The sequence below is a fragment of the Lutjanus erythropterus genome, chromosome 3 (assembly GCF_056507025.1).
Source record: "Lutjanus erythropterus isolate fLutEry1 chromosome 3, fLutEry1.hap2, whole genome shotgun sequence".
Taxonomy (NCBI): domain Eukaryota; kingdom Metazoa; phylum Chordata; class Actinopteri; order Lutjaniformes; family Lutjanidae; genus Lutjanus; species Lutjanus erythropterus.
Genome location: NC_139319.1, coordinates 37060480 through 37085980, shown reverse-complemented (window position 1 = coordinate 37085980; position 25501 = coordinate 37060480). Strand labels below are relative to the sequence as shown.

The following is a 25501-nucleotide window of genomic DNA, read 5'->3' as shown; positions in this document are numbered from 1 at the left end:
ATTCCACAATAGTCATTTACTTGGTCAAATCTGCCGGAAACTTCACATCTTCATTGGCAGTCCAGGACTGAACGTATGATATGAGTTTTGTCAATGGGCGTAGCCAAATGGCTTGATTATGTCATTTAAAGTGCAGTGAACTTTAAACAAAAATCTGTACATACATGTATCCAGGTAACCAGATGCACAAAAAAGTCTCTTGGACCCAGAGGCTAAACCCAACAGGAAGTCGGCCGTTTTGAATTTTGTGGTCAATTTCGGCATTTTACACACGTTGTATTTTAATGAACTCCTACCGAACTCCTACCAGAATAATCCGACTGACTTCAAAATCAGTTTGTGCCATCTAGACTACTTTGTGATCAAAAGTTATTACAAGATTTGGCCAGTGTTAAAGAATGTGGCTATGGCGTGGTGTGAAGTTTTCTCGCCATGAAACACAAAATTGCTATAACTTTGGATTCAATGATGCAATGTGCACCAAACGTCACATGTTTGATAGGAGTCCCACCATGAACACATCTACATGACATCCAGGACATAGTCATAGTGCTACCTAGTGAAGACAGGCAGTGACATTGAATTCCTCTCTGCAGTGGCCAAAGCACATGAAAATTCAGCATAACTCGGCCGGCTCGCAGCTGTTGGGCACCCAACCTCACTGCGACCATCTCAGCTTGGCAGGTACCTCCTATTTTCCATGTGGTATCCAAAAAGATCAAAGGTCAAAAGTCAACTTCACTGTGATATAATAATAGTTGGCTCTATCTCATCTCTAGTCATTGGGGCCAGATTTTTTTTTTACCAAACACGGTGGGGGCGATGATCTACCAGGGCGCCCTCTCATGCCGACCCTCATGCAGACCTAGGTGAGGGCTGGATATGTACCTCATACAACCCCATTTTAAAAAAATCTGAGCTATACCTTTAAAGGAACTATTATATATTTCCCTTAGGCTTTTAGTGCTATTCATCCATCTAAATAGTTCTGGTGTCACTTGCAGAGTTTTGGAGATATGAGCCATAGAGATAACATAATGGAATGAAATGGCACTCTGCTTGTAGCACTCAAAAAAAAAGTAATTTCACCCAAAAAAGTTTTTTCTCCCTCTTGTGTCATGCTTACTCAGACTGATTTTAGTCACCTCAGTACATATAATGATGAGCACACAAACCTGAAATCAAAAACTAAAGTAAGTGAGTAAAAACACAATGTTGCTCTTTCTCTGTGATGAATGACGTGGTTGATATCATGTGTGGTCTGATTGGCTTCACGCCATCTATCTAGTATTTCATGTTTAATGAGCAGACTCTTCAAACTATTTGTTGAATATGAAGAAAAAAGGGCAGAACCACCAAAGTCCACATTAAGTGCTCTGGAAAATGTTCTCAGTTTCATTATCCCATTTTTTGTACCTCATGTATTTAGTCTTTGACCGACGGATGGAGCAAACTGTTTAAAAGGAGGAAGACTAGTGAAGTACTGTGGTGTGACTGTGTGTCAAATGGTTTACATGGCTCTCAGGTCATTTCAGAGGGCCCTTAGCAGAATTTTGTTAAGGGCCCCATGGAGGTCAGGACCAGCTCTGTTATTCACTGTCTAATAAAGAACATATTTCTACTTTTGTCTGACTGAAAACAAAGAACGACTTGTCAGGTCTGTTCTGTCAAATAAAGCGCGACCAATGCACTCATAGTTACATTCCACCACTGATGCTGAAGCAGAGAAAGACTAGAGAGACGTGTCCCAAGACGCCCACGGTGTCCACAGAGCAGAGCTGCTCCTCTCCCCTGCTGTCACCATGACATTTTGACGGCTGACGGCTCCAAATGTAACTCTCCTTTTCTTCCTCTTTCTCTGAACTCACCCATGATTAGACTGAAGACCCCCGCGCCTCTGCGCCCGCCCGCCTGCCTGCTGTGTTTTACACAAGCAGCGCTCTCTCTTTCTCTCCTCCTCTCTGTCTCTTTCTTTCTCTCTCCGTCTCTTAACAAATCGCATCAAAGGAGCAGCAGAGGGAAGGGAAGAAAGTTGAGGGAGGAAGGAGAGAAGCGAGGAGCTGCTGCCGACACATTCTGCTCAGCACCGCGGACAGCGAAGGACCGGGAGCTCGGACACGAGCTTATCCATCTATATCGGAGAATCACTGGAGAATCGGGGGACTGAATGGAAAATGGGAAGTTTGTTTTGCGGGATCTATTTGTTTTAATTTGATCACACAGACTTTTTCCTCAGCTCGTCAAAGTAAGAATGTTCTTGTTTCCTGATCTCGGAATAAATCATCACTGAAGCGCGATCTAAATGTGTAGCTTTGCAGTGGGAGAGAAAGAAGTCATTGAGATAGCACTAGTGCAGGCATGATCTACATTTATCATCTATTCTTTTCACACACCCTTTATTATAGAGCTTGTAGTCGAGCAGATCTGCCGTGCGTAAAAGCCGTGGCACTGTTCACAGCGGTGCTCCCGCTGGACGCACGACACAGCGAGTGATTTGTGTGTTTGCAGTGTCAGGTAGAGCGACACGACAATAACCAGCGACATTAAACACACCGGAGGAGTGACCGCGATACAATCTGTGGTGGTTCAGCTGCTTCTGGTGCGTAATTACGGATACGAGACTCCTCGTTGTGCTCTCCGTGTTCTCAGAGGTGGCTAGAGCGCACACTTGCATGCTATGAGTCACTCAAATACTTAGATTTGAGACAACAGTAGAGCTGCGATGATCAGTCGATTATTTGTCAACTATTAAATTAATCGCCAACATTTTTATAATCAATTAATTGTTTTGAGTTTTCTTTCTTTTAAAGAAAACGTGTCTATATTATTTTTTATTTTACCTTCTGAAATGTGAATATATCCTGGTTAGTTGTGGTTGTGGACAAAATTTATTTGAGGGCATAACCTTGGACTTTGGGAACATTTTTCATAATTTCCTTACATTTTATGGACCAAATAACCAATCAATTGATTGAGAAAATGGTTGACAGGTTAATTGATAAAGAAAAGAATTGTTACTTGCAGCCCCAGACAAGAAATAAGAATAGACAAGTTTTCGGTCAATGCATTTTATCATGGTTTTTATCTGATACCTTCAAGTGTAGTGGATGCTGATTCTCCTGTTTCTGTTCCAAAGTGTGCACGGAAATTAACATGGCAGGAGCAAAGACTTTCTTCTAAATCAGTGAAAACAGCAGGAAACTAATTTAAGTCTGGACTCTTCTTTGCACCACCTTCCTCTCCCACAATGGAGCCCTTGGACCAGACCCACTGGTTTTCCCTTTCACCGGACCTTAACGCCTCCTACGCTGCCACTCTCTCACCCTTCCTCTTTTCCTACCCCCACTTCTTCAACATCTCCTCCAACATGTCCACTCAGAGCGTCCCCTTCGAAGGCAGCAGCACTCTGATGACAGCGGTCATCTCCCTCACAGTCTTCATGGTGGGTCTGACTGGCAACACTCTGGCCATCTACGTGGTGCTGCGCTACGCCAAAATGAAGACAGTCACCAACATCTATATCCTGAATCTGGCTGTAGCTGACGAGCTCTACATCATCGGGCTTCCCTTCCTCACCACACAGAACTTGCTCTCCTATTGGCCCTTTGGTTCCTTCCTGTGCCGTGTGGTCATGACGGCGGACTCTATGAATCAGTTCACGTCTATTTTCTGCCTGACGGTCATGTCCATCGATCGTTACCTGGCTGTGGTTCATCCGATCCGCAGCACCAAGTGGAGACACCCTCGTGTGGCCAAGGTGGTGAGCGCAGCTGTGTGGGCCGTGTCCTTTGTGGTGGTTCTACCAGTGGTCATCTTCTCTGATGTTCAGGTGGGTCTATAAACGTCAGTCCTGGTCACCAGTCTGTCTTTTAAAGTCTGTGTAAAGGAAACGGGGACACATTATAAATGTCACAACATAATTTCTAAAAACATGAAAACACTGAGAACTATGTACTGAATTGTGGCATTAGACTGTTAAACTGTTGTTCATGATTTCTGTGTTCAGGATTTTTGGGGGGGACCTGAGATATGAGTCAGTGATGTGCCATGGTCCCCTAACACTATATTAGCCACACTAACCAACACACAAACAAAGCCCGCCCCCCTAATAGTCAGTTACAACATAACTCAAGCGACTCTCTCAGTCCAAATCAGCCCAGCAGTTCACTATAGCTCACTTCAGTTCCAACAACCCACACAGAAGAAAAAAAAAATCATCATTGTCTTCTGGTTCTGGTGGCTCAAACATGTCTGGACATGTCCAATAAAGTTGCTAGACGTAGTGTCTGTGTTTTAGGTCCTTTTCAGGTCATAGTGGTGTTTTACACTGAGACAGCAAAGCAGACACACCCCCAGCATTTCAGAGCAGAGAAAATTTTATCATGATTTTAGTCCTAATTTTGTATACTTAGTGATTTTTTTAATCATTCAAATTCTGGTGGATGATTCAGAACATGTTTCTGTGTTGTGACAACCTCAGAGCACACATTTACACATTTATTGTTGCTTCATGATCTTTAAGTGGAAATTAGCTGCAAATTAAGAGCTACCCCAAATTTAAAATACAAACACAAACTCTAAGTTTGTTCTGAGTCTAGTCCAGACTTCGTATTGGACCACCAAACCCAGTGAGTTACTGAGAGGGAACTGCAGAGACATTTAAAGGCCATAGCTTCATATTTCTACAGAATCCCAGTGAGCAGCAAGTTGAAATCTAGATGAAAACAGGCTGATATTCGGTCAGAACGTCTAAGACTTTTTTTTCTGCCTTTCTTCCAAAGGTTACAAAATTAATGAGCCACAAAACACAAATTTGTTCATCATTTTAACAATTTGTTGAGTTGTAAGTTGAAAGAGAGATCATATTGATTAGTGTGAAGGCATTTCTCCAAAGTCACATTTTACTAGTTGGTGAAATCAGGCCTACGCAAAGATGTTATTTCAACGTATTTAATATTTCATATAAAATGTCATAAATATGAACTATAGGCTGTGTGCTGCCAACAAGAAGCTTCCAAGACACCATAACGGGACAAGTTTCTAGTGTAAATAAAGATACTGTGCATCTTGCTGTATACTAACACACATGCACAAGTACTCAGGCATACTGGTTAGAACTCCAACAATTCTGAAAGCATATGCACAAGGACATCGTATAAAGAGTGACAAAGAAACAGAGAGATGTGGTGGTTGAGTGGGCTAAATGCAGGTTTTTTTGATCTAGTGACTGGGGTTTGAAACTTGCATGTGAGTTTTCTGGCTTTCACCTGAGAGATTTTTAAATAGCTTCTTAAATAACTCAAAAGTGATGATAGGTTTCTACTTGCACACTGTAGAAGATGAAAGATTGCACTATTGCAAATCCCAGTGAAAGTCTAGATTTTAACATTCGATCAGTACCTTCTAATAGTTGGTTCACTTTTGAACCCATTCTGGACGTTTTTCATGTCCTTGGTGCTTCTTGTTGGCAGCAAGCAGCCTGTAAAGTTCATTTCTTACAGTTCTTCATGCCGAACAGATTTCACCTACCAATGAAATGAGACTCAAGTGAAATACCCTCATACTAATCAATATGGTCTCTCTTTCAATGTACAACTGAACAAATTCTCTAAATTATTAAACAAATTTGTGTTTTGTGACACGTTGACGTTGTAGCTGCATTTTAGCCGGTTGAAAGGAGGGTGTGAAGAGGTCTCAGATGTTTAGATCAAATATCAACCAATTTTTAACCAGAAATCAATGTTGAAATCCTGGTTGGTGCTCACCAGGATAAACATCTTTTCAGTGGAAGAATACTCACTGGGATATTTTGGTTCATTTAAAAACAAATTTATTAGTTCCCCCAGACAAATTAATTACGAGTATTAAAAACCTTTCCTAGTTTGTGCATTCAAAGATACTTGGTGATTTATAGAAAACCTGCCAAATAGAAAAATAAAAACAATATCAAGAAACACATTCACTCAGAATTCCAATCCGTCTTTCATGCTTGCATTGCCAAAAACATAATGTAAATCTTGCACAGCAGCCAACTTTAAAACGATGCTACAGATGGAATAAGGCCAGAATGAGTCAGTACTGTCTTTAACTTTAATTCAAAGCTGCTCTAAAAAAATGTTTTCATATTACCAATGGATAAATCCTCTTAATGTGTGAAGTGAAAGGTGTCGCTTGTGGTGAGAAGGGAGTTGAGTGATAATCACTAGTAGTTCTCTACAGCTCTATGGAGCATTTTAGCATCCTTCCCACCTTAGAACTTTTAATATGTTTTTGCTTTCTACAACCTGCTGGCAATTGTTACAGTGAGAAAGCGCAAATAAACACACTAAACCCACTGTACACTACCTGTGCAGCACCAAACGGTGAGCTCTCCATAGTTACTGACTAGCTAGTGAAGGTAATGAAGCATTCAGCCGCTAAAGAGCAAAATATTTCCCTCCAGAGTTGGTGGAGACCAAAACAAAGCTGCTGAATATTGGACTTCTATATTCATCAGATGACCTCTAACTCCAAATGATGATAATGTTTGTCTGAATAAATAATTATAACTATGTGCTAACAAGAGTGCTATATCAGCTTAAAAAAAATCTATTTAAATTTGTCTAAAGGAAAAAGAGAGACTTCCTTCCAAACGCATTATACACTTGAGACATTAGTTACTGAAAACATGTGAAAACACTGAGAACTTTGTAGTGCTGAAGTGTGGAGTTAGACTCTTGGTCCTGATTTCAGTGTTCAGGATTGTCTGGGCAGAGCTGAAATGTGGCTTGGTGATGTGACGGAGCCAACAGTATATAAGAATGACACCTCCTTCCCTATTCCTCACCCTCCCTAACAATCATTTATACAAATGTTCCCTCAGAGATTCTTTCAGTCCAAATCAGCTCCAATAAGAAGGTAGAAGGAGTGTCTATGTTTTAGGTTGTTTTCAGGTCATGGTGGTGTTTGACACTGAGACAGCAGAGCAGACATGCCCCCAGTGTTTCAGAGCAGAGAAAACTGCTCACTTTTTCATGATTTTGAGACCAAAATTTATTTTTAATCATTCAAATTTGGTTGGGTGGTTAAAACATGTTTCTAGGGTTTGAAAAACTCAACAAATTATTGTTGCTTTACATGATCTTTAATGCAGGTTTAAGGCGTGGAAAGAATATGCAAGAATATAAGTTAGTGCTGCAAACTGATTTAAAACACGCTGAAGTGTTTTGTTCAGAATATCAGCATGAGCTGTTACAAGTGTACGGACAGAAAAGCACTGCAAGACGTTGTGTAACGGCAAGAAAACACAAAAGCTTCTACATCAAAGAATGCAATATCTGACAAAGTTGCTATGATTCAGTTGTACATGCAGGTGCAGCATTCCCAAAGGTCATCGGTTTGATACCAACAGGACAAAGAGGCCTTAAAAAGTGATTTGTTGGTTTGACAGTTATTTCCTGTTCGCACACAAGCTCAACACAACAAAGTCTGGAAATGCCTTCCACAGTGCATAATGTGCTTCTTTAAAACCGACAAAAGCGGATAATGTAATTTGCATTTCTCCAAACATCCCTTCCTGCATAATTTAATAATTATAATTCTTATCCTATGGGCCTCAAAGTCCAATGTTTACATCTATTTTTTACCCACTCTAGTGCTGAGGAGATAATGACTGAATTCTTAATCTGCTGTCATGTTTTCTTTAATATTTAAATTTCACTCAGGTTATTTCCTTTCCCCTCAGGACACATTTAACTCCTGCAACATGATCTGGCCAGAGCCAAAGAACGTGTGGTCGACAGCCTTCATCTTGTACACCGCCACGGTGGGCTTCTTTGGACCGCTGTTTATCATTTGCCTCTGCTACCTGCATATTGTGATCAAGGTGTGTATCTGCACGCATGAGGCTGATCAAAATGTATAAATTCATACTGTAATCTGCTTCAACATGACGATCATTTCCATCATCAGCATCCTCCCCCTCATTTTCATCATCATCATTATGTCTCTTATAATCACTGTCTTCATCATTATCATAATTAAACTATCTGTGGTGCTCTTCCGGCAGGTGAAGTCATCAGGGGCACGGGCGGGCTTCACCAAGCGTCGGCGTTCGGAGCGCAAGGTGACGCGGATGGTGGTGGTGATCGTGGTGGTGTTTGTGCTCTGCTGGCTGCCGTTCTTCATCATCAACATGGTGAATCTAGTGGTCATCATCCCTGAGTCTAGCGCCACTGCCGGCATCTACTTCTTTGCCGTCATCCTGTCTTACGCCAACTCCTGCGCCAACCCCGTGCTCTACGGCTTCCTGTCAGACAACTTCAAACAGAGCTTCAGAAAAGTAGGCTGAATGTCCTCTGAGAATAAACACTGTGTGAAAGTGAAGCTTAAAGGAATAGTTTGTAGAGTGACCCTGTGAGTGGAACCATTGTACAATGAGAGGGTTCTCCATTAGAACCTGTCATAGAAGGTTCTGGATGAACCCTTTCACAGATGATTCTAGGTATAACCCTTGATGTGGAGTTCCTTGTAGATCATTACTCGCTACTCTACTCTCTCCTCCTATGAGGAGAAACTGTAGAACCCTTTATGGTTTTAGCTAGCACTTTTTCTCGGGGTATACGGTCAGCAGTCGTTTAGCTCAGCCTTCCATACGAACTAAAAGCAGGGGGAAATAAGTAGCCTGGTTCTGTATAAAGGCAAAAAAAAAATCCACATTTCATTTCACCCCAAAATTCAGTCATTATCTACTCCCCCTCATGCTGATCGAAGGTCGGGATAAGACTTTTAGTCCACAAAACACTGCTGGAGTTTTATAGGAAAACAGCGTTACAGAAGTTTTCAACCGTAAAAAAATAACTGAAAAAAAACAAAACATAAAATGCCTCCATACTACTCATCTGGTGTAATCCAAGTCTCCTAAATAAGCATAAGGCATCAGCAGAAAGAATATAATGTGGCTGAATAAAACTGTAGAGGTTGAAGATAAGATATGAAAGGCCTGGCTTTGATCTTTGTTGGGTAAAATGATGATCTTACCTGGTAATTCAAAAAAAAAAAAAAAAAAAAAAGTTTTTCACATCTGTTCACTCAGTTGGATCATTTCTCCCAGAAAAGCGAGGTAAGGTGAAGAATCACTGAGAGACTGACAACATTGAGCTTATCAGTATACCTGTTATGAATTGCTTGGAGCAGGTGCCAGTCTACGATATGCCCAGGGGATTCGAATAAGCAATGAGGCAATGATGACATGGATGCAGAGTATGCCATTCAACTGTTTGTTAAAGTTGAAATCAGTTTCTGCAATACATGCCTAACCAGGGCAGGGAGAGTTTAAGTACTCAGGTGGGGTTAGTCATACATAACCTGCACAAGTACATCCCAACAGGGGGAGCCAGAACATTTCAGGCACAAAAGCACTTAATTTAGGATACTGAGGCATAACTATACAAGCAGAACACAAAATATATTCATTTTATAGAAAACGAGACAATGAGATCTCCTCATATATTCATTATTTAAATGGTTGTCTAACAATCCCTCACCACATTCTCCTCACTTTAAAGCTGGTGAATGAAAACTACTGAAATATGTAGAGAGAATCCCTCTTTTTTTTTTCAAAACAGCCACAAAGGAAATGCATTTCAGATCATAACACACGTAAACTTGATGGATTCTGTCCGTGAGTTTATGTAAACATTTTAGGGGGTTGGTATTACTTTTTGGTGGTTCTATGTCTGTCCAGACACATGCATTTAACATTTTGATGCATGCATCTGGTGCACCTTAGTTGGAGCTAGATCTAAAAAAAACCCCTCTTTTAGATTCAAATCACAAATTTCAACCTGACCCCAGCAATTTAAACCCACTGAAAATGACAGTGAATGGGAAACACCGGGGCTCCTCTACATCAAGAATATGTTAAAAGCTTACAGTATGTACTGAATCTGCATTATAACACCTGCCAAGATGAAACAGATGCTGCATTGCATTTCCCCTAAAATGTTTTCTTTAATTTTTAGGAACAAATTTATAATGAAAAGCACTACACTAATTATGTAAAACATTATATAAAAATATTCCAGCCAGCTGCTATAATTTTGCAAAGTGTAACCATGCTAGTGATGTGACATGCCGGGGCATTTTAAGAGGAGGGGTCAATAATAATTTTCCAGCCAGGTTGTCAAATATTGTCAATGGACCTTCAGCATGATGGCTGTTGAAGATTTCCGCTGTGGCTTCAGAGCCGCAACAGATAATTGCTGCTGTTGTGGCCTTGCAGGTGCTGTGCGTGAAGCTGAGGTGCAAGTCGAGCGGCGTTGATGATAATGACCCCAGCGCTCCACGCACTGAGAAGACCACAGCACACGACTGCGTCTTGCTCTCCCCTCGTAACCAGGTCTACCACGACCCCCAGAGCAGCCAGGTAATCTGTAAATCTGTTTATGTGTCTGTGTGTGTTTGTGTGTTTGTGTGTGTAGGCAACAGGATTTTGGACAAAAAAAATATTGGGTTTTGGATATTGGCCATGAAGATATCTGCTTTCTCTCTTATATAGTGGGACTAAATGGCACTCAGGCTTGTGGTCCTCAAAGCGCCAAAAATATCTATTCTAAAAATTCAAAACCAGTGTCTCTTTGCCAAAAGAGTGACTCTGTTCGTCAGGATAATCCACAGACCTTGTTGTGAGCAGTTTCATGTAGGAATTACTTTCTTTCTAGTAGAAATAAAGTAATTCTGGTAGATTCTACTGTTGAAATAAATCATATTATGATTATATTAGTATTAACAATAATATTCTATATTATTATGTATTTTTTCAGCACCTTGAGCACCACAAGCCAAGTGCCATCTAGTCCCATTATATAAGACAAGGCAGACATCTCTATGCCCGATATCTAAAACTCTGTAACTCACACCAGAACAATGTAGATGGATAAATAACATTATGGGTAAGAGGAGAAATACATATTTTTGATTTTGAGGTGAACTGTTCCTTTAAGTGATAATGAAGAACAGAGACAGGCAGATGTAATAATAACAAAAAAAAAATAATAATAATAATTGATTCGCTATTTTTTTTTAGGGACACACTTGTACACAGACACACACAAACACACACACACACAGGCTGTTTTCAGAACAGCATACTAATATACTCATAATACTATACTAAGTATGGCATCAAATTGGGTATGTAGAGTGTTCCAACTGTATGGTTAGTGTGTTTTGTGTATGTGAGAGATGTGAACAAGAATTCCTGTGTGTGCACACCATTTGCTAACGGCAACTTCCCCACAGTGCACTACATCTCTGCACACACGCCTCCAGGGACAGCCAGTCTGTTCACAGAGCACTCTTTCCCCACAGCCACACAGAACAGCAGCATATCGATCTACTGTATTAAATTTATTCTGTTTAGTTAAGCACTGCTTTAGGTAAACTTCATAAGATAAGGTGCCATAAAGTGATTGTTTGCCAAAGACTGATTGTATCTCCCAGTTTATATACATCTATAGTACAGCTACTTTTATAAGTATTATGTCCCTGGAAACAGCAACGTCTTTGTAAAACTTCTTGTAACCAAAAAATCACAAGTGTTTCCGATATTAATCAGACATAACATTTGCATTATTGTAGGCAATATTATAGTATTGCTTCTGATGTTTCTATGTGTTTGTTACGTCTAATATCCTTGATTAGGAGTTTGGAAACTAGACTGCAGTTTACATGATTGGATGAGTTAAAGCACCATAGACTAGAAAATAAGGTGATGATCCCTTTTACAATTATCCATATGACAGTGTTATTGGAACAGAGCAGACTATATTTGATTTTAATATCTTTATTCCTCCTTTAAATTAACCACAAACTTTACCATGTTCATAGCTGAAGAAATAAAGTGCGTTCTGAATCACTGACTGAAGCTGAAATAGAGGACATCCCCCTATTGTTACATGATCCTCTGCTCTTTTATCTGCCTTGTCAAGAACTTTGTTTGTTTGATAAATCATACATATATATAAAACCTTTATTATTATTATCAGCCACAAAATATATGCTTTTTAACAGATTAAAATGTCATTGCACAACATAAGACTAATACATCTCATGTTAAATATTACAGTTTAACAGGCACTGCAGTTGGTCTGAGAGTAGCTACAGCCAGCTTCAACTTGCGAGGTCATTGTTGCCCACGTGTGCACGAGGTCACACCAAGTTGGGATCAAGTCAGACACAAATCTAACTGACATGCATTGGGTATCAATCGACAGTGATCGATTCTGTGATTGAGCATACTTCAGTATGAACAGTATGCTGGTATGGCAAACTTTATCATTCATTTAGTAGGCAGTATAAACTGATTTAGTATGAAGCTGGCAGTGTGTTAGAATGTGATCTGGACACAGCCACAGAGACACTGCAGCCCTGATGCATCAGGATTTGCCGTGCTCCTAATTAAGAGGAGTTCAACACCTCTGATTGAATCAATAAGCAGGTGTGTGTGCGTGTGTGTGTGTGTATGCATGTGAGCATGAGAGCAGCCAATTGAAGCAGGATGGTAAATTAACTCAGATGTGGAGTCCCTGATGAGGGAAAATTCTGAAGGTGCCACTGAAAAATTATGAGATTAGCCTTTGGTGCATGTGTGAATGTGTCGGGGCAGCCAGGAGAGTGAAAAGCTTTGAGTCAGTCTCTGGAGGAGGGGGCTTCAGACCATCCAATTAGAAAAGGTGTACAAGAGCTGTGTGGTACATTAGACAGAGTGGCTCTGATGAGACTCTCTCAGAGCACCTAAACTACAAAACTACCTCCATAAATCACAGCTTTGTTTTTTTTTCAAAGCGTAATTTCAAGTCATAATTCTTTGTTTTCATCTGACCAGAAAAACAGTGAGAAGCAAATTAATGCTAACACACGCATAGGCACACCGGATGTAACACACCTGAAATTAACACCTGACAAGTGCCAAATATGAGTAAATTTTCCAATGGGAGAGGTCATTAATTTATCAAAACATTTAGCGCCTTACAACTGATGACCATGTATTTGTCAGCTGCAGAGCTCAAAAATGAAGGATGGATTCATTATATCTATTATTATAGTGCCTTGCATCTGATTTACTAAAGAGAAAACTGCTTGTATAATCACACTATAGAGTGTTTGCACCAAAGTCACACTTTGGTCCTGGATTTTGGAGGTACTGTGATGTAAACAACAGCATGGATTACATGCTAAATATTCAATTCAGACTGATTTCAGGATGTCTAAACCACAGAAAAGTTCAGGAAAATGTGTGGAACCTGCTAAAACTTACAGAGAAAGATTTGGTCAACAGGAAAGAGTGTGACATTTTCATAAGATAAGGTTAACGGCACTAGAATTCATTATATTCACATGGTGGCCTTTTTGCTCTGATGTCATGCTGAGGGTGGGAAGCTCAAATCTCACACTGCTGTGTCCAGGTTACAAGTTGCATAAATGTAGGAAATTTTAAAAATCGCTGTTATTTCACTGCTTCTTGATTGGTCAGTACCTGAAAAGACACTGGATAGTGAAACTCCAGAGGGACCGCGTGGCATTTTTCAGGCTAAAACAACATATTTGATAACTCATTAGCTACCTTGAGACAACAGCTAATGTTAGCATTCAACCAGTTCCTAGCTAACGTTAATATGTTATTGTTTTACACAGTACAAAAGGTGTCAATTCAATCAACCCACATCTTGGACACATTTATTTAAGTCTGTAAGTAAAATGTACTGGCTGTAATCAAGCTTGCAATGTAATGTAACGTCTTGCCTATTGTAACATGTAACACTATCAAATGGTGATGTTAGCTAGGAAGTGGCTGAATGTTGTTTTACCTTGAAATATGGCCAGATGTCCATTCCAGCTTTTCACATGGTGACATGATAATGGTTTCTCAGAAACTTCATGTTTGTACGACTTGTTACTTGGAACATACCAATTGGACATTTGAGTTTCCCACCCCTGATGTCAGAGGAAAATGGCCGCCATGTGAATATGATGAATAACTTCTGGGCAATTTTCCCGTTTATTTTCTGTCCCTCCTTTTTCACCAAGCCCACATACAGTTGTTTCTTTAAATGTTGCAAAGTGTTCATGGCGTGCTGATGGGGGCCCGGTAGCGACTCATCAATGACAGTTGTATTGTAAAAGCCATGGGAGGTTTAGGGCCTGCTGTACTGCAGACGATCAACTGATCTTTACATTTTGGACATTTAACTAAATATCTTGAGTCTAATAGTCCACTAGAACAACTTCTTAGATCAAAATGCTGATGATGAAGTCAATTGATGAAAAACTAGTAAATTATTACAAGCTTATGTATGATTAACCAAAATTGACCATTTTGTGCAACAGTGATGCCTTCAAACAGAAGTCTACACAACTTATGAACAACTTGGTCTTTCAGACCATTTCCACTCACAAGGGCGTGATAACGTTCAAGAGAGGGGCGTTCATATGAACTCCTCTCATGAATACAGTTAATGTGATTCTCGGGAACAGCTGTGAGCTCAGATGCATTATTTGCAGTCAGTAATGCTAACATGGCTGACCACCAGACTGATGATGTGTCGTGATAACAACTTAATTTACCAACAATTGTAAAAAAGTTTTAATTTCTGCACAAACCAAACAATTATGTTTCAATCTACCTGCCTTAGTAAATCAGATGGTGAGTCTTTCTTTGTATCACAAAATTGCAGATTAAAATTACCAAAATTTCAAACATGAAATCCTCACATCTGCAGGACTGACTGTCTTTTTTTAGTCACTGGTAACAGTTATATCACTATGACTAATATTTAAAATATTCTTTATAATCCAGTGATAATGATATGGCTTAAGCAAAGGCTGAAAAATAATGAAAGTAAGTAAGTACCTTAATCCACTTCTGATTTGGTGTAAAGAGAGTGAACAGTGAGGCTGGTATCAGTGAGATAAAATTACACTGTTCCTGTTAAGTCCTCATGTGTATGAGGACAATTTAAATCAAGTGTGGGAATGGCGGACTCCGCCACTAGCGACGAGCACTTCTATATAGAGAGGTAATTACTAAATTACTAAATATAAATACACTGAATAGCTGTTGCACATAAAAAGCTATCTGAAATGGGGCTTTATTTCTTGAACATCATCAGGATTGTACCTTTATTTGCTCAGTATTTTATAGTGATTGTTTTGGTAATTAAAAATAGAGACATCTTAGTAACATTCAGGGTGGCACACAGATTTGAATGCTGAAGTGTTGTAATAAGGACTTAAAATCAGTGCATTTTTGTTAGGAGACAGACAGGCACTAATGAAGATATACTAATATACAGCAAAGGCTGTGCTAAGTTCATGGTAATTATTACAAAAAAGCTTATAATTGACTTGTTATTATTCAGCTTATTGGTTTAATCATATTGTTTCCTCACAGCCTGGTGGCAAATATTTTCAGGCTGGTACTGGTCTGCAATCCAGAGGTTGAAAACCTTTTTCTGCTTTTAACAAAAAGTAGACTCATCCAGGTTACCCAGAAGTGAATTAACAGTCTTTCCACCCCCCCAACCCCCAACACACACACACACACACACACACACACACACACACACACACACACACACACACACACACACACACACACACACACACACACACACCAAAACACACACACACTTTTTAGTCATCCATCTATTTTTTGCTGCCTTCTTCCTCTCTCTATGTCCCCTCCTCCATGACCCTTACCCTCTTCTTCCTCTCGCTAAAGATCTCTCCTCAACCTCTGGGCTCGCCTACCTCTCACACAGCAGCAGACATGCACCGCTCCACCCCCACATGTCTGTCGCCCTCCACTCGCCCAGGTATCGGGCCCACCACTGTGACGGTAACCTCCACAGCAGCCTCCATGGTAACCTCCATGGTAACCCCGGCTGAACTTCCCACCATTACTGCCCTGACTACACCCTCCTCCTCTGCATCCATGGCTCCACAGGAACAGTAGCCAACGGATGATGAACATCGGGTGTTTGAGTTGAAAGCGAAATGAGAAGATGAGAAAGAAAACATGAGATGAGACTACTGAAGTGGAAGCAGAGATGGATGTTGGAGAGGTGGGGTAGCTGATGCTTATCTACAGCTACAATGTAAAAATCCATTTATTGGACTATTTTCTCTCACACATGTGAGCACTCATTTCACATGCATTGCAAAATGTATGCTCCACATTAGTGAAAGAATCTAATGAATGTGTTTCATGTCTCGGTGTGTGTATGTGCACCTGTATGACTCACCCAGCTGTTTACATCTGACATAAGTGCCTTTCCACATGCTCTCAGCGACCATCATGGCTCTAAAGGATACAAAAACATTTATACCCTCTGTTTCTCATTTCCTCTCTACCAATCATGCAACATGTAAGAATGTATTTACTTTTCCGAACCAAAAATTCCATTGAACATATATTTAAAGCCAGAGGAGAAGATTCCCTGCAGGTACCCAGCATCAGAAGTGTAAATCGGGCATTACAGGGTTCCTTTTTGCAACCAGATTCAGGCTGAAAAGATGAGGATATTTTCAGATAACAATCTTGTCTACTACAGCTTTAATCAGACAGCAAAACAGCACAGAGCGCTACTTCAGAATCTGTCTTTTCTGTATTATAGTAAAGATGCATTTTTCCATTTCGAGCTCCTACTCACTTCTGTTTTCTTTACTTAATGACAATGGGTAAATTGTGATGAATGCCGTCAGTACAGCTCTGTGGAGTAAGTCTGCAGTAATACTTTTTACCATTTGTATTTTAAGAAAATGGCTTGCTTGCTGTTCGTCAGCTTCTCAGTGGCAGGAAATGTGACTCTTTTGCCTGCTCAGTGTCTTTCTGCAAACATGTTGCCAGTGTTGAACACAAAACCTCTGACCTCTCTGTATATATATATGCATCTTAATTTGTGTATTTGTGTGTGTGTGCACATGGACATTTGTGGCTGCATATATGTATGTACATGTTTTCTCTCTGCAGAAGCCGTCATGCTGATAATTCCAGGGTTTATTGTTGGTAGTGTTATTGTGTGACCATGATTTGCTCATAGCCGTGTTTACTGTGCAGTAGATGCTATATCTAAACAGACTGGCAGCCCAGTACCTCAGCCTGCTTATCCTGCAAACATGTCTGCCCTTTTACTGTTGAGGGCCCTGTGATGTTTTTATAGACTGTATAAAAGAAGTGGACGTAACCTCCAGATGTGAAAAGTGAAGCAGAAGTGCCTTTGCCTAGCTTCAGACTTTCAAATCCTCCCACTCCACTGTGTTGACTGATTTGCTGGTCTGGCATTGTGACATGTAACAGCGGTTTCTCGATTAAAAAGTAAAAGACCAGTGAGTGCTGCTGGTGGACTAACGATTAGCCAATCAGCACAACACGGTGGGATAAATCCCATTGTCAAGCAGTTGTCTGGTTGTCAAGCTGTGAACTGAGGAGGAAAAATAACAGCAATTGTGACCACTTTAGACAAAGCAGATGTGGCTATCATGGCTGTTTTATGTTGAATAAAGAAGAGAAGTGCGTTGATCAGCTTGGCATGCTGTGTGTTGTGTTTGCTGCCACAGAAAAGAGATAAAAAGCCACTGTTTATGTAACGTGTTAATGTAGCAGCAGAGCTAACTGATTAGCAGCCACGAGCTAACTTGATGGTGGTCTGAAAACCATAATTGTCTTTAACTTGTCTAATAGATGCTAAATAGTCAATGTTAGCTTTTCACAGACCGGACAAGCTCTGCTGTGGCAGCAAACACAACACACAGCTGATCTACACACTTTATGGCCGACTAATGTGACGTAACCACCCATCACACACAAAAACCTCACAAAACCAAAGACTGTGGGGGCAAAAACAAAAGCACCTGTGTCAACACAAAATGATGGCGGTCTCTAGTGATTGGGGAAAGGGAAATCCATTAAAGCAGAGATAGTGTAAGACTGAATATGGAAATGGAGTGTAACAACTTAATCATTCAGTCTGATATCAGGCTATAAGTGCCTTATACCTGCTTTATTGTTAATGGCCAGCAGGGGTTTGCAAAAAGAAGTCTATGAGAAAATGGCCCTACTTCTCATTTGACCCTAATGAAGTTATGGTCTCAATCACGAGCTTCAAGTCTTCTTAAATGCAGCACGATGTTCATCTCTGATCCCGTTTAGTAAGATATATAATAAAGCAGGGTGTGTTTTAGGGTGTGGCTACCTCGTGACAAGTTGCCACCACAGCAACTAGCAATACGTAGCCATGCACTGTGTACATTTAAGTAGTCGTGAACATGTTTGTTTTCCCTGTTTTCATCTTAGAAATGTAGTTAATGAAACTTAAATGTGACATTTTGGTCGCTTAAAAATGTTTTCTTCAGTGTTTGGTTGTAAGGAGTCAACCTTTTTGTTTTTTTGCTGGCCAAAATTAGCATCCCAATTAATTACACGTTTGTCACCTTAAAAGATTAAAAGAGAAAGAAATTTTACAGCTCAATAAAAAAACTGTTGAAGTTAAAGACTAATGTTACAAGGGACAGTGATGCTGGTGTTGGTGATGTATATTGTGTATGATGAGAGATACAGTTCACAGAATGGTTCCACAGAAAACTGAACTAAACTAACGTACCGCAAATTTCAACATTCTTGTCTCTTATTTACCTTTTTGACAAATGTATTTGTAATTCAAGGCACAATTCAAATGGGAATGAAAATGTATTTGTCTCTCGCCATATACCACTGTTCATTTTTTTCCCCCTGAAGTAAGGTCCAATGGGGCTCACTGGAAGAGGCGTCACTTTGACTCTATTGTGCATTTAATGTGAATTGTGGATTCACTCAAGTTAGGTTACCTCAAATTCTGAAAGATTAATTCTAACTTAGCAGAGACTTCGGATAGATTGGCTGCAACAAAACCATATACTGGGTACCAAAGGGATTAAACGCAGGTATCATTTGAATGGATAAATTTCAATACTCCTTGATACTGAGTTACTTCAATCAATAACTTAAAAGTCAGATCCAAACCTTGTTCTTCTCCACCTCCACCCTCTCATCCAAATGTTTTCAGTATATAAACGCTTCAAAACAGTACTCCTCAAATCAATGGCGTGACGTCATGTTGGCTAAGTCCACTTCTTATACAGTCTGTGGTTGTTTTTTGGGGATAAGATGAAAAGGATTTCACCACAGCCACAGAAAATACTTGTTTTTGACCAGTTGGTAGACAATGCAGGTAACCAGAGCAACAATATTTTTGCTTGTGCTATGCCACTGTTTACTTGGCCATGACTGCAAGCAAACTTTGTAAGTGACTGTTTGAACACAGCTTCTCCTTTTGCCAGTAGTGCAGTGAGTGACCATTGTACAAGCACAAAAAGGTTGATGTATTTTATTTGTTTCAGACAACTTAAGTATTGCTTTGTTATCGCTTATGTAATCAGTTTCTGTTTTCAGTCATTGTGGTCAAAGTTATTCAATAAAAGTGGATAAGAATCAAATAACATTCAGATCAATGGATTTAGTTTATTGTAGTGGCACATATTTCAGTGAAAATGAGTTTACAAAATATCAATAATGGATAGTGGGCTGTTTCAGACACTTTTCATGTGTGTAAAGAAAAAGAGAAAAACAAAGCTGATCAGGTGAATATAATGACTGGAGGTGATGACAGAGAAACTAATGGAAACTGTCCCTGCAGGGAGAAAAAAAAAACAAAACAAGGCTGCTCATGGTGAAGGCCTTCACATGCAAATACAGAGGCTGTGTTGTATATTTTACCAGATTGTTATTGTTCAGATGCTTCAGTGGTGTATGTTGTTGGCTTTCTTTGGAATAAAATGTTGTGATCGAAAACCATTTCTCATCATTTCTCCTTGATGCTGTCACAAAAACACATCCTACATCTGCACTCTGTCACTGTCAGATTATGAAAGGTATTAAAACAGAATCTGCACAGATGATCACAACCTGGAGTGAAAGGAAGTACTCAGATCAATCAGGAACAATAATATTTTGTTGATTTTCGAGACAAAGGTGGTAGTGTTTCCATATAACCAGAAAAATATAACATCAAAAATATAATTATCCAAATAAAAATCTTTTTAACTGGCTAACATAATACTCACTGTAACTCTGTGACAAGCATTAAAAACAACTACACAGAAATAGCCAATCTTCTCCAATAAGTAGCAATAGAGTGTAAAAATTCTCTATTAAAAAGGATAGTACACCTTAAAATGAAAATTCAGTCATTATCTACTCACCCTCGTACTCACTGAGGGTTGGGTTTAGTGTTTTAGTCCACAAAACACATGGTGACCAGTTTTCAAATGAAAAGAAAAAACAAAAGAAAACACAAAATGCCTCCATACAGCTCTACATGCCAAGTTGACTTGAAAGACGTCATTTACATCATGTTTTGAGCCTGAATCTAGATCCTTAGCTTGGAGCCACGTTCATGTGCACGTGCACACCATCTGAACTGGGCGTGTGTGTTGTGACAGTGTCCAAATGGCATGTCGGAGCTTTAGGAGTATTGAATTACACCAGATGACACCATTTTTTACCAGTTCACCAGTTTTGTTTTTTCCATTTGAAAACTGGTCACCATTGACTTACATTATTTGGGAGAGTCTGTAACTGTTTTCCTGTGAAACTCCAAATATTCAAACTAAATATGAAAGTTTCTGATAGTAGCAGTATTTAATGATTTGCCACAGAGAAGGAGAGGAATGGCAGAAATAAAATCCTTATACTGTGTCATTATCTGACTGTGTGTGTGTGTGTGTGTGTGTGTGTGTGTGTGTGTGTGTGTGTGTGTGTGTGTGTGTGTGTGTGTGTTTTTCTTCTATGTTTTTTTCTTTCCCAGAAAGGTCTTTGGAGACAGCCCATCCTTGTAATGACCACAGACTGGATGTCAGGTTGATTCTCCTTCATTACTTATGTAGCCGCTCACAAACCAACACAGGCAAATGTACACACGCTTAATAGCATAATGTAATACATTATACATCATTCCATGAAATAATTTATTTTATTCAGTCCTCTAAGACTGACATCACGGACATGCATGTGTGTGGGCATACGTGTACGTAAAGAGCAGAACATTGATTTTTAAACTATGTACACTTCCCTTTCTCAAACACAGCTGTGAGAGGAAAGAGACAAAGGGAAAACTAGCAGCAGGCAGCAATCTTTATTCATTTAACTATATTAAACTTATACCATGCAATGCTGATGTGGGAAATGTCCTCTTCAGTGTAAGTGCCTCTGCTAGGAAGATTGTTTCCATCTTGGCTCATTAGTTTGTCTGTCAGCAGGACTTCCCATAAAATTAGGAATAAATTTACATTAAATTTGGTGGACAGTCCTACCCCCTGGCCAAGGAATAATCAAGCTGGGTCCAGTGGGAGAGAGTGACATGCAGTAAGAGATACCAGTAATTTAACTTTGAGACTCTCAGTGGTTTTCAAACTTTTTGTGCCCAAAGCACACAAAATGGAAAGTCAAAACACTTATCACTCATATCACTCACTCTGTAAACATGTTTGTGGTAACAAATTTTAAATAAGGTGCAAAAAATTGAGTATTTATCAGGGAAACAAATGAGGAAGAAATGAAGAACTAACATGCTAGTTAACCATTGATTAATGAGCAACATCTGATCAAATTTTATAGAGTTGCTAATGATTACTACCTGAGTGATTGTGAAGGCTTGGCCTGGCCTTACTGGGAGAGATGTGTTGCAGCCTGCCATGAGCTTCACAACTCTATTAACCACCTGTCCCACAAGTCCAGTAGTTAATGTTGCTTATGAAAGAGTGATTCATTTGTTGTAGGGCCATCAAGAGATGATGAACCCACAACAACTCTTACTATTCCATAGCTCCCATAGATAAAACTCATATTATACGTTCAGGCCTGGGTGACTACTGAACATGTGAAGTTTCAGACAGATTCGACCAAGTAAACAGAAGTTAATACAACTTGCTTTGTTTGGGCAAAACATCGACCTTTGCTTAAAATCCTTAGTTTAAGTAACTCAAATCGGATTTCCTAATATTCAATTAAATATTTAATATATTCCTATGTGAACATAGTTTACATATATCTGTTGCTATTGTTATTGTGACAAACATTAGCTATAATTATCAAGGACATCATATGAATATAACATAATAGTAGTTTGTATATAATCAATATGACATGATAATCTGTAAATAATCTGCATATTTATCTCTCTTGGAATGCACCTTGTTGGTTGTAAATTAATCAAATAACATAATTCACATTGCTTATATTTCAATACAATATGTTTTGTAATGTTTATTTGTTTATCTCAATGTTTTGTTTGCTTCCTTCCTTGCTACCTGACTCACTTGATACAGGCGAGTATTCACATACATATATATATATCTTCTTCTTACATCAAAGTAGAATTGCCATTATGAAGACAATGACAGGTTACCTTTTAAAAATTCTTTATTTTTAAGAAATATTAACCAAAAGAATGCCTTAACAAGACAGAAATAATGGACAGACACCAAGTGATCCAAAGCAGTTAAAGTGATGTCATGATTTGGTAAAAGTCAGCAGGCTCTACTCTCAGGGCACCTCCACTGTCAGGACAGGAAACAAACACCTTTTGTACATCCACCAAAGGACAGAACTTGGCGTTCTTGGGTCAGTTAAATTCTGGGTCAGTTACCATGGTAACTGATGCCAGTGTGAAACTTTTACGTGACTGAAATAAAATACTGAATAAAACAAAAACTGATACATTTCAAAACTTAGTCTCTTGAAATCTAAACAAATATTTGATTAACAAGATGTACTATGTGATTTCAAAAGAAATTAATATGCAGATTTACAGGTTACCATGTAATATATGTTGATCATTTACAGCCCATTATATATATTTATATCATGTCATCCTTGATTGATTAATTATGACTGGTAACATTTGTTACAATGACAATACATACAGACAGAATGTTAAGTGTATAAAAAATTTAGTATATAAATAAAAATTAAATTATTCAGTGAAATTAAGCATTATTAAATTTTAAACAGAAACATTAATTTAAAAAATAGAAGATTACATTTTTGTGAACAAATTACACATAGCTGAGTGTATTTGCTGCATTGTGAAACAACAACAACTGATGTCAGTTTGTGTATTTTTATGAAGAACCAAGAACAAAGTTAGTGTATATTAAGAGAAACTTTTTGAGCTCCACTGCCCTGAAGGAAAATGTTCAGCGACACTGAAGGATAGGTTACTGAAAAATGAAAAGTCAGTCATTATCTGCTCACCCACATGCTGATTAAAGGTCGGGTTTATTTTGTTAGTTCACAAACACTGCTGGAGTTTCACAGGAAAACAGTGTTGCAGAATCTCCAAAACAATCTCAATGAATGGTGACCAGTTTTCAAAGAGAAAACAAACAAAGTGGTTTAACATTTGTGACAAGTAATGGAGGCATTATATTTTACTTTATTGTCCCAAATGATATCAGGGCAATAAAACCGTAAACTTTAAGCAGTATTTTTAATAATAATTAACTCTGCATTCAAACATACAAATACAACAAAACACGTGTATATAACAAACCAGAATTAAGAAAATAAGGATTGAGTATACACAGAATGCACATAAGGGTTTGAAAATAATGCCAACCACAATATTATTTTCAGAGATGTCTCATAACCCTGTGTTTCATAGTATTAAAATATCCGACCTGTGACAGCTGCTGAAAGAGTCAAGAGGTCCCAAAGATTCTGGAGTGAGACGTTCGATTCCATGTTAGTGACGACAGTCTGCAGCACAGATCATCTGAAAGAACAGAAAATGTAGGTCAGGAAACTGGAATGATAAGAAGAAATGTCTAAAATGTGGGAATGTGGACGTGGGAAAAACTCTGTTGAATGAGGCCTAGTCTATGAAAAGATGTTTAGATGATAGTAGTTTGAGTAGCTGTCATTCATTACTTCTCTCTGCTAAATATTTTGCAAAAATCACTATGATGCAACGATTGTCAGCAAAATATTTCATCATTGTTTTTATGGTGCAGTCAGAGTTCATCTGACAATTTCCTGTTTGAGATTTTAAAAGGCCATTCTCCCACATGGATGCATGAATACACTCTGTCATAAACACACTTTTCATAAAAATGAACCACCAGACCAACAACACACAAATAATCAGGGTGACGATGCAGCACAAGTCAGTTCAGTATAAACCAGAGTAAATGACAGGACAATTAAAAAACACATTTAACCACAGAGACAGAAGAGAAAAGAGAGAAATTCCAAAATAAATATTCCCTGAAACTCTTCAGAGTTCAACATAAAAACTTTTCAGGTCTTCAGCAATAAACAGCAAAAAGAACTCAGTTTGTTCAGTTCAGGATCTCAAAACTTGGTCCGAGTAAACCCTCTTCACTGAAACAAATCAAAATAGGATCAGTGGGAAAGTTTTAGTGCTTCAGTTTAGTAAAGAATAAAAAGAGTAAATCAACTCGCCAACAAAGTTAATTAGAGATCTGTGGACAGGTGTCAGTTGTTTGGTCTGTGATCAAACAGCAAAGGTTTCTGAAAGAAGAAAATAAACAGGAAAAAAGTGGAAATGAAGACCTGGGGTTCACCAACGCACCTGGCGTGAAGGGAGATTATTGATCGGCTGGTTCTGGAGATTATTGATCGGCTGGTTCTGGAGATATTTGGTCTTTTCAGAGACTCACGTGGAGTTTTTCCCACGCCGTCTTTCAGACACCATCACTTCCCTTTTACCTCCATTATAAAGGAAGAGACGTGGCCGACTACTCAAAAAACGGTCAGTGATTGGTTGTCAGGATGGACAGGTGACAGGGGTGTGGCCTTCATTCATTAACATTAATTAATTTTCTGTGGACAGAACATATTATTAAACATTACTATAAATATACCCAAATTAGCCAAAAGGCTAAAAAAAAAAAAGGTAAATGAATGAAAGAAATCTTCCTGATAATCAGAGACAGGTCACTTTGAAATGTGGACGCTGTTTAAAAAGGCCTTTGTGTCACATGTCAAACTCAATATCAGCAACTTTACAGAGACATTATGAAGAAATGAAAATAAAAGACAACTGGATAAGAAAATGTTTATAATTCATAGAAATTTCATGAACTCATTAACTGAAAATGAATAAAACGTCAGTACATTTCTTCATGAAGAATTTAAATAAAGCAAACATCAGATATCACATATATCTATTATTATATATTATATATATTATATATATATATTTAAAATTTTAGAAATATTTTATTCTCCTTTATTTCTTTATTTTATTTCTTTATCATTCTGTTGTATTATTTTACTCTTTTTCACTCATAAATCTTTTATTTTTATATTTTAGGGGCCAGTTAATAAACAAGCATTAATAATAACATTATTAGCATATAGCATTAATAATTATTTACCAGAAAAAATAAGTAAACATAAAAG

General features: G+C 38.7%; 1 protein-coding gene across 1 annotated transcript; it reads left to right on the top strand.

Moving 5' to 3' along the window:
* The first annotated feature begins 2877 nt into the window (after positions 1-2877).
* sstr5 (somatostatin receptor 5) lies at positions 2878-17697 on the top strand. Its single transcript, XM_084716038.1, has 5 exons — positions 2878-3829; positions 7724-7864; positions 8048-8320; positions 10262-10405; positions 15761-17697. The coding sequence occupies exons 1-5, from the start codon at positions 3248-3250 to the stop codon at positions 15992-15994; spliced, it is 1374 nt and encodes a 457-aa protein (XP_084572164.1). The 5' UTR covers positions 2878-3247; the 3' UTR covers positions 15995-17697.
* The last annotated feature ends 7804 nt before the right edge of the window (positions 17698-25501 follow it).

Coding starts and splice junctions, on each gene's coding strand:
- sstr5 (XM_084716038.1), top strand. CDS start 3,248: ATGGAGCCCTTGGACCAGACCCACTGGTTTTCCCTTTCACCGGACCTT. Junction 8,321..10,261: donor TCAAACAGAGCTTCAGAAAA/GTAGGCTGAATG, acceptor GTGGCCTTGCAG/GTGCTGTGCGTGAAGCTGAG. Junction 10,406..15,760: donor ACGACCCCCAGAGCAGCCAG/GTAATCTGTAAA, acceptor CTCTCGCTAAAG/ATCTCTCCTCAACCTCTGGG.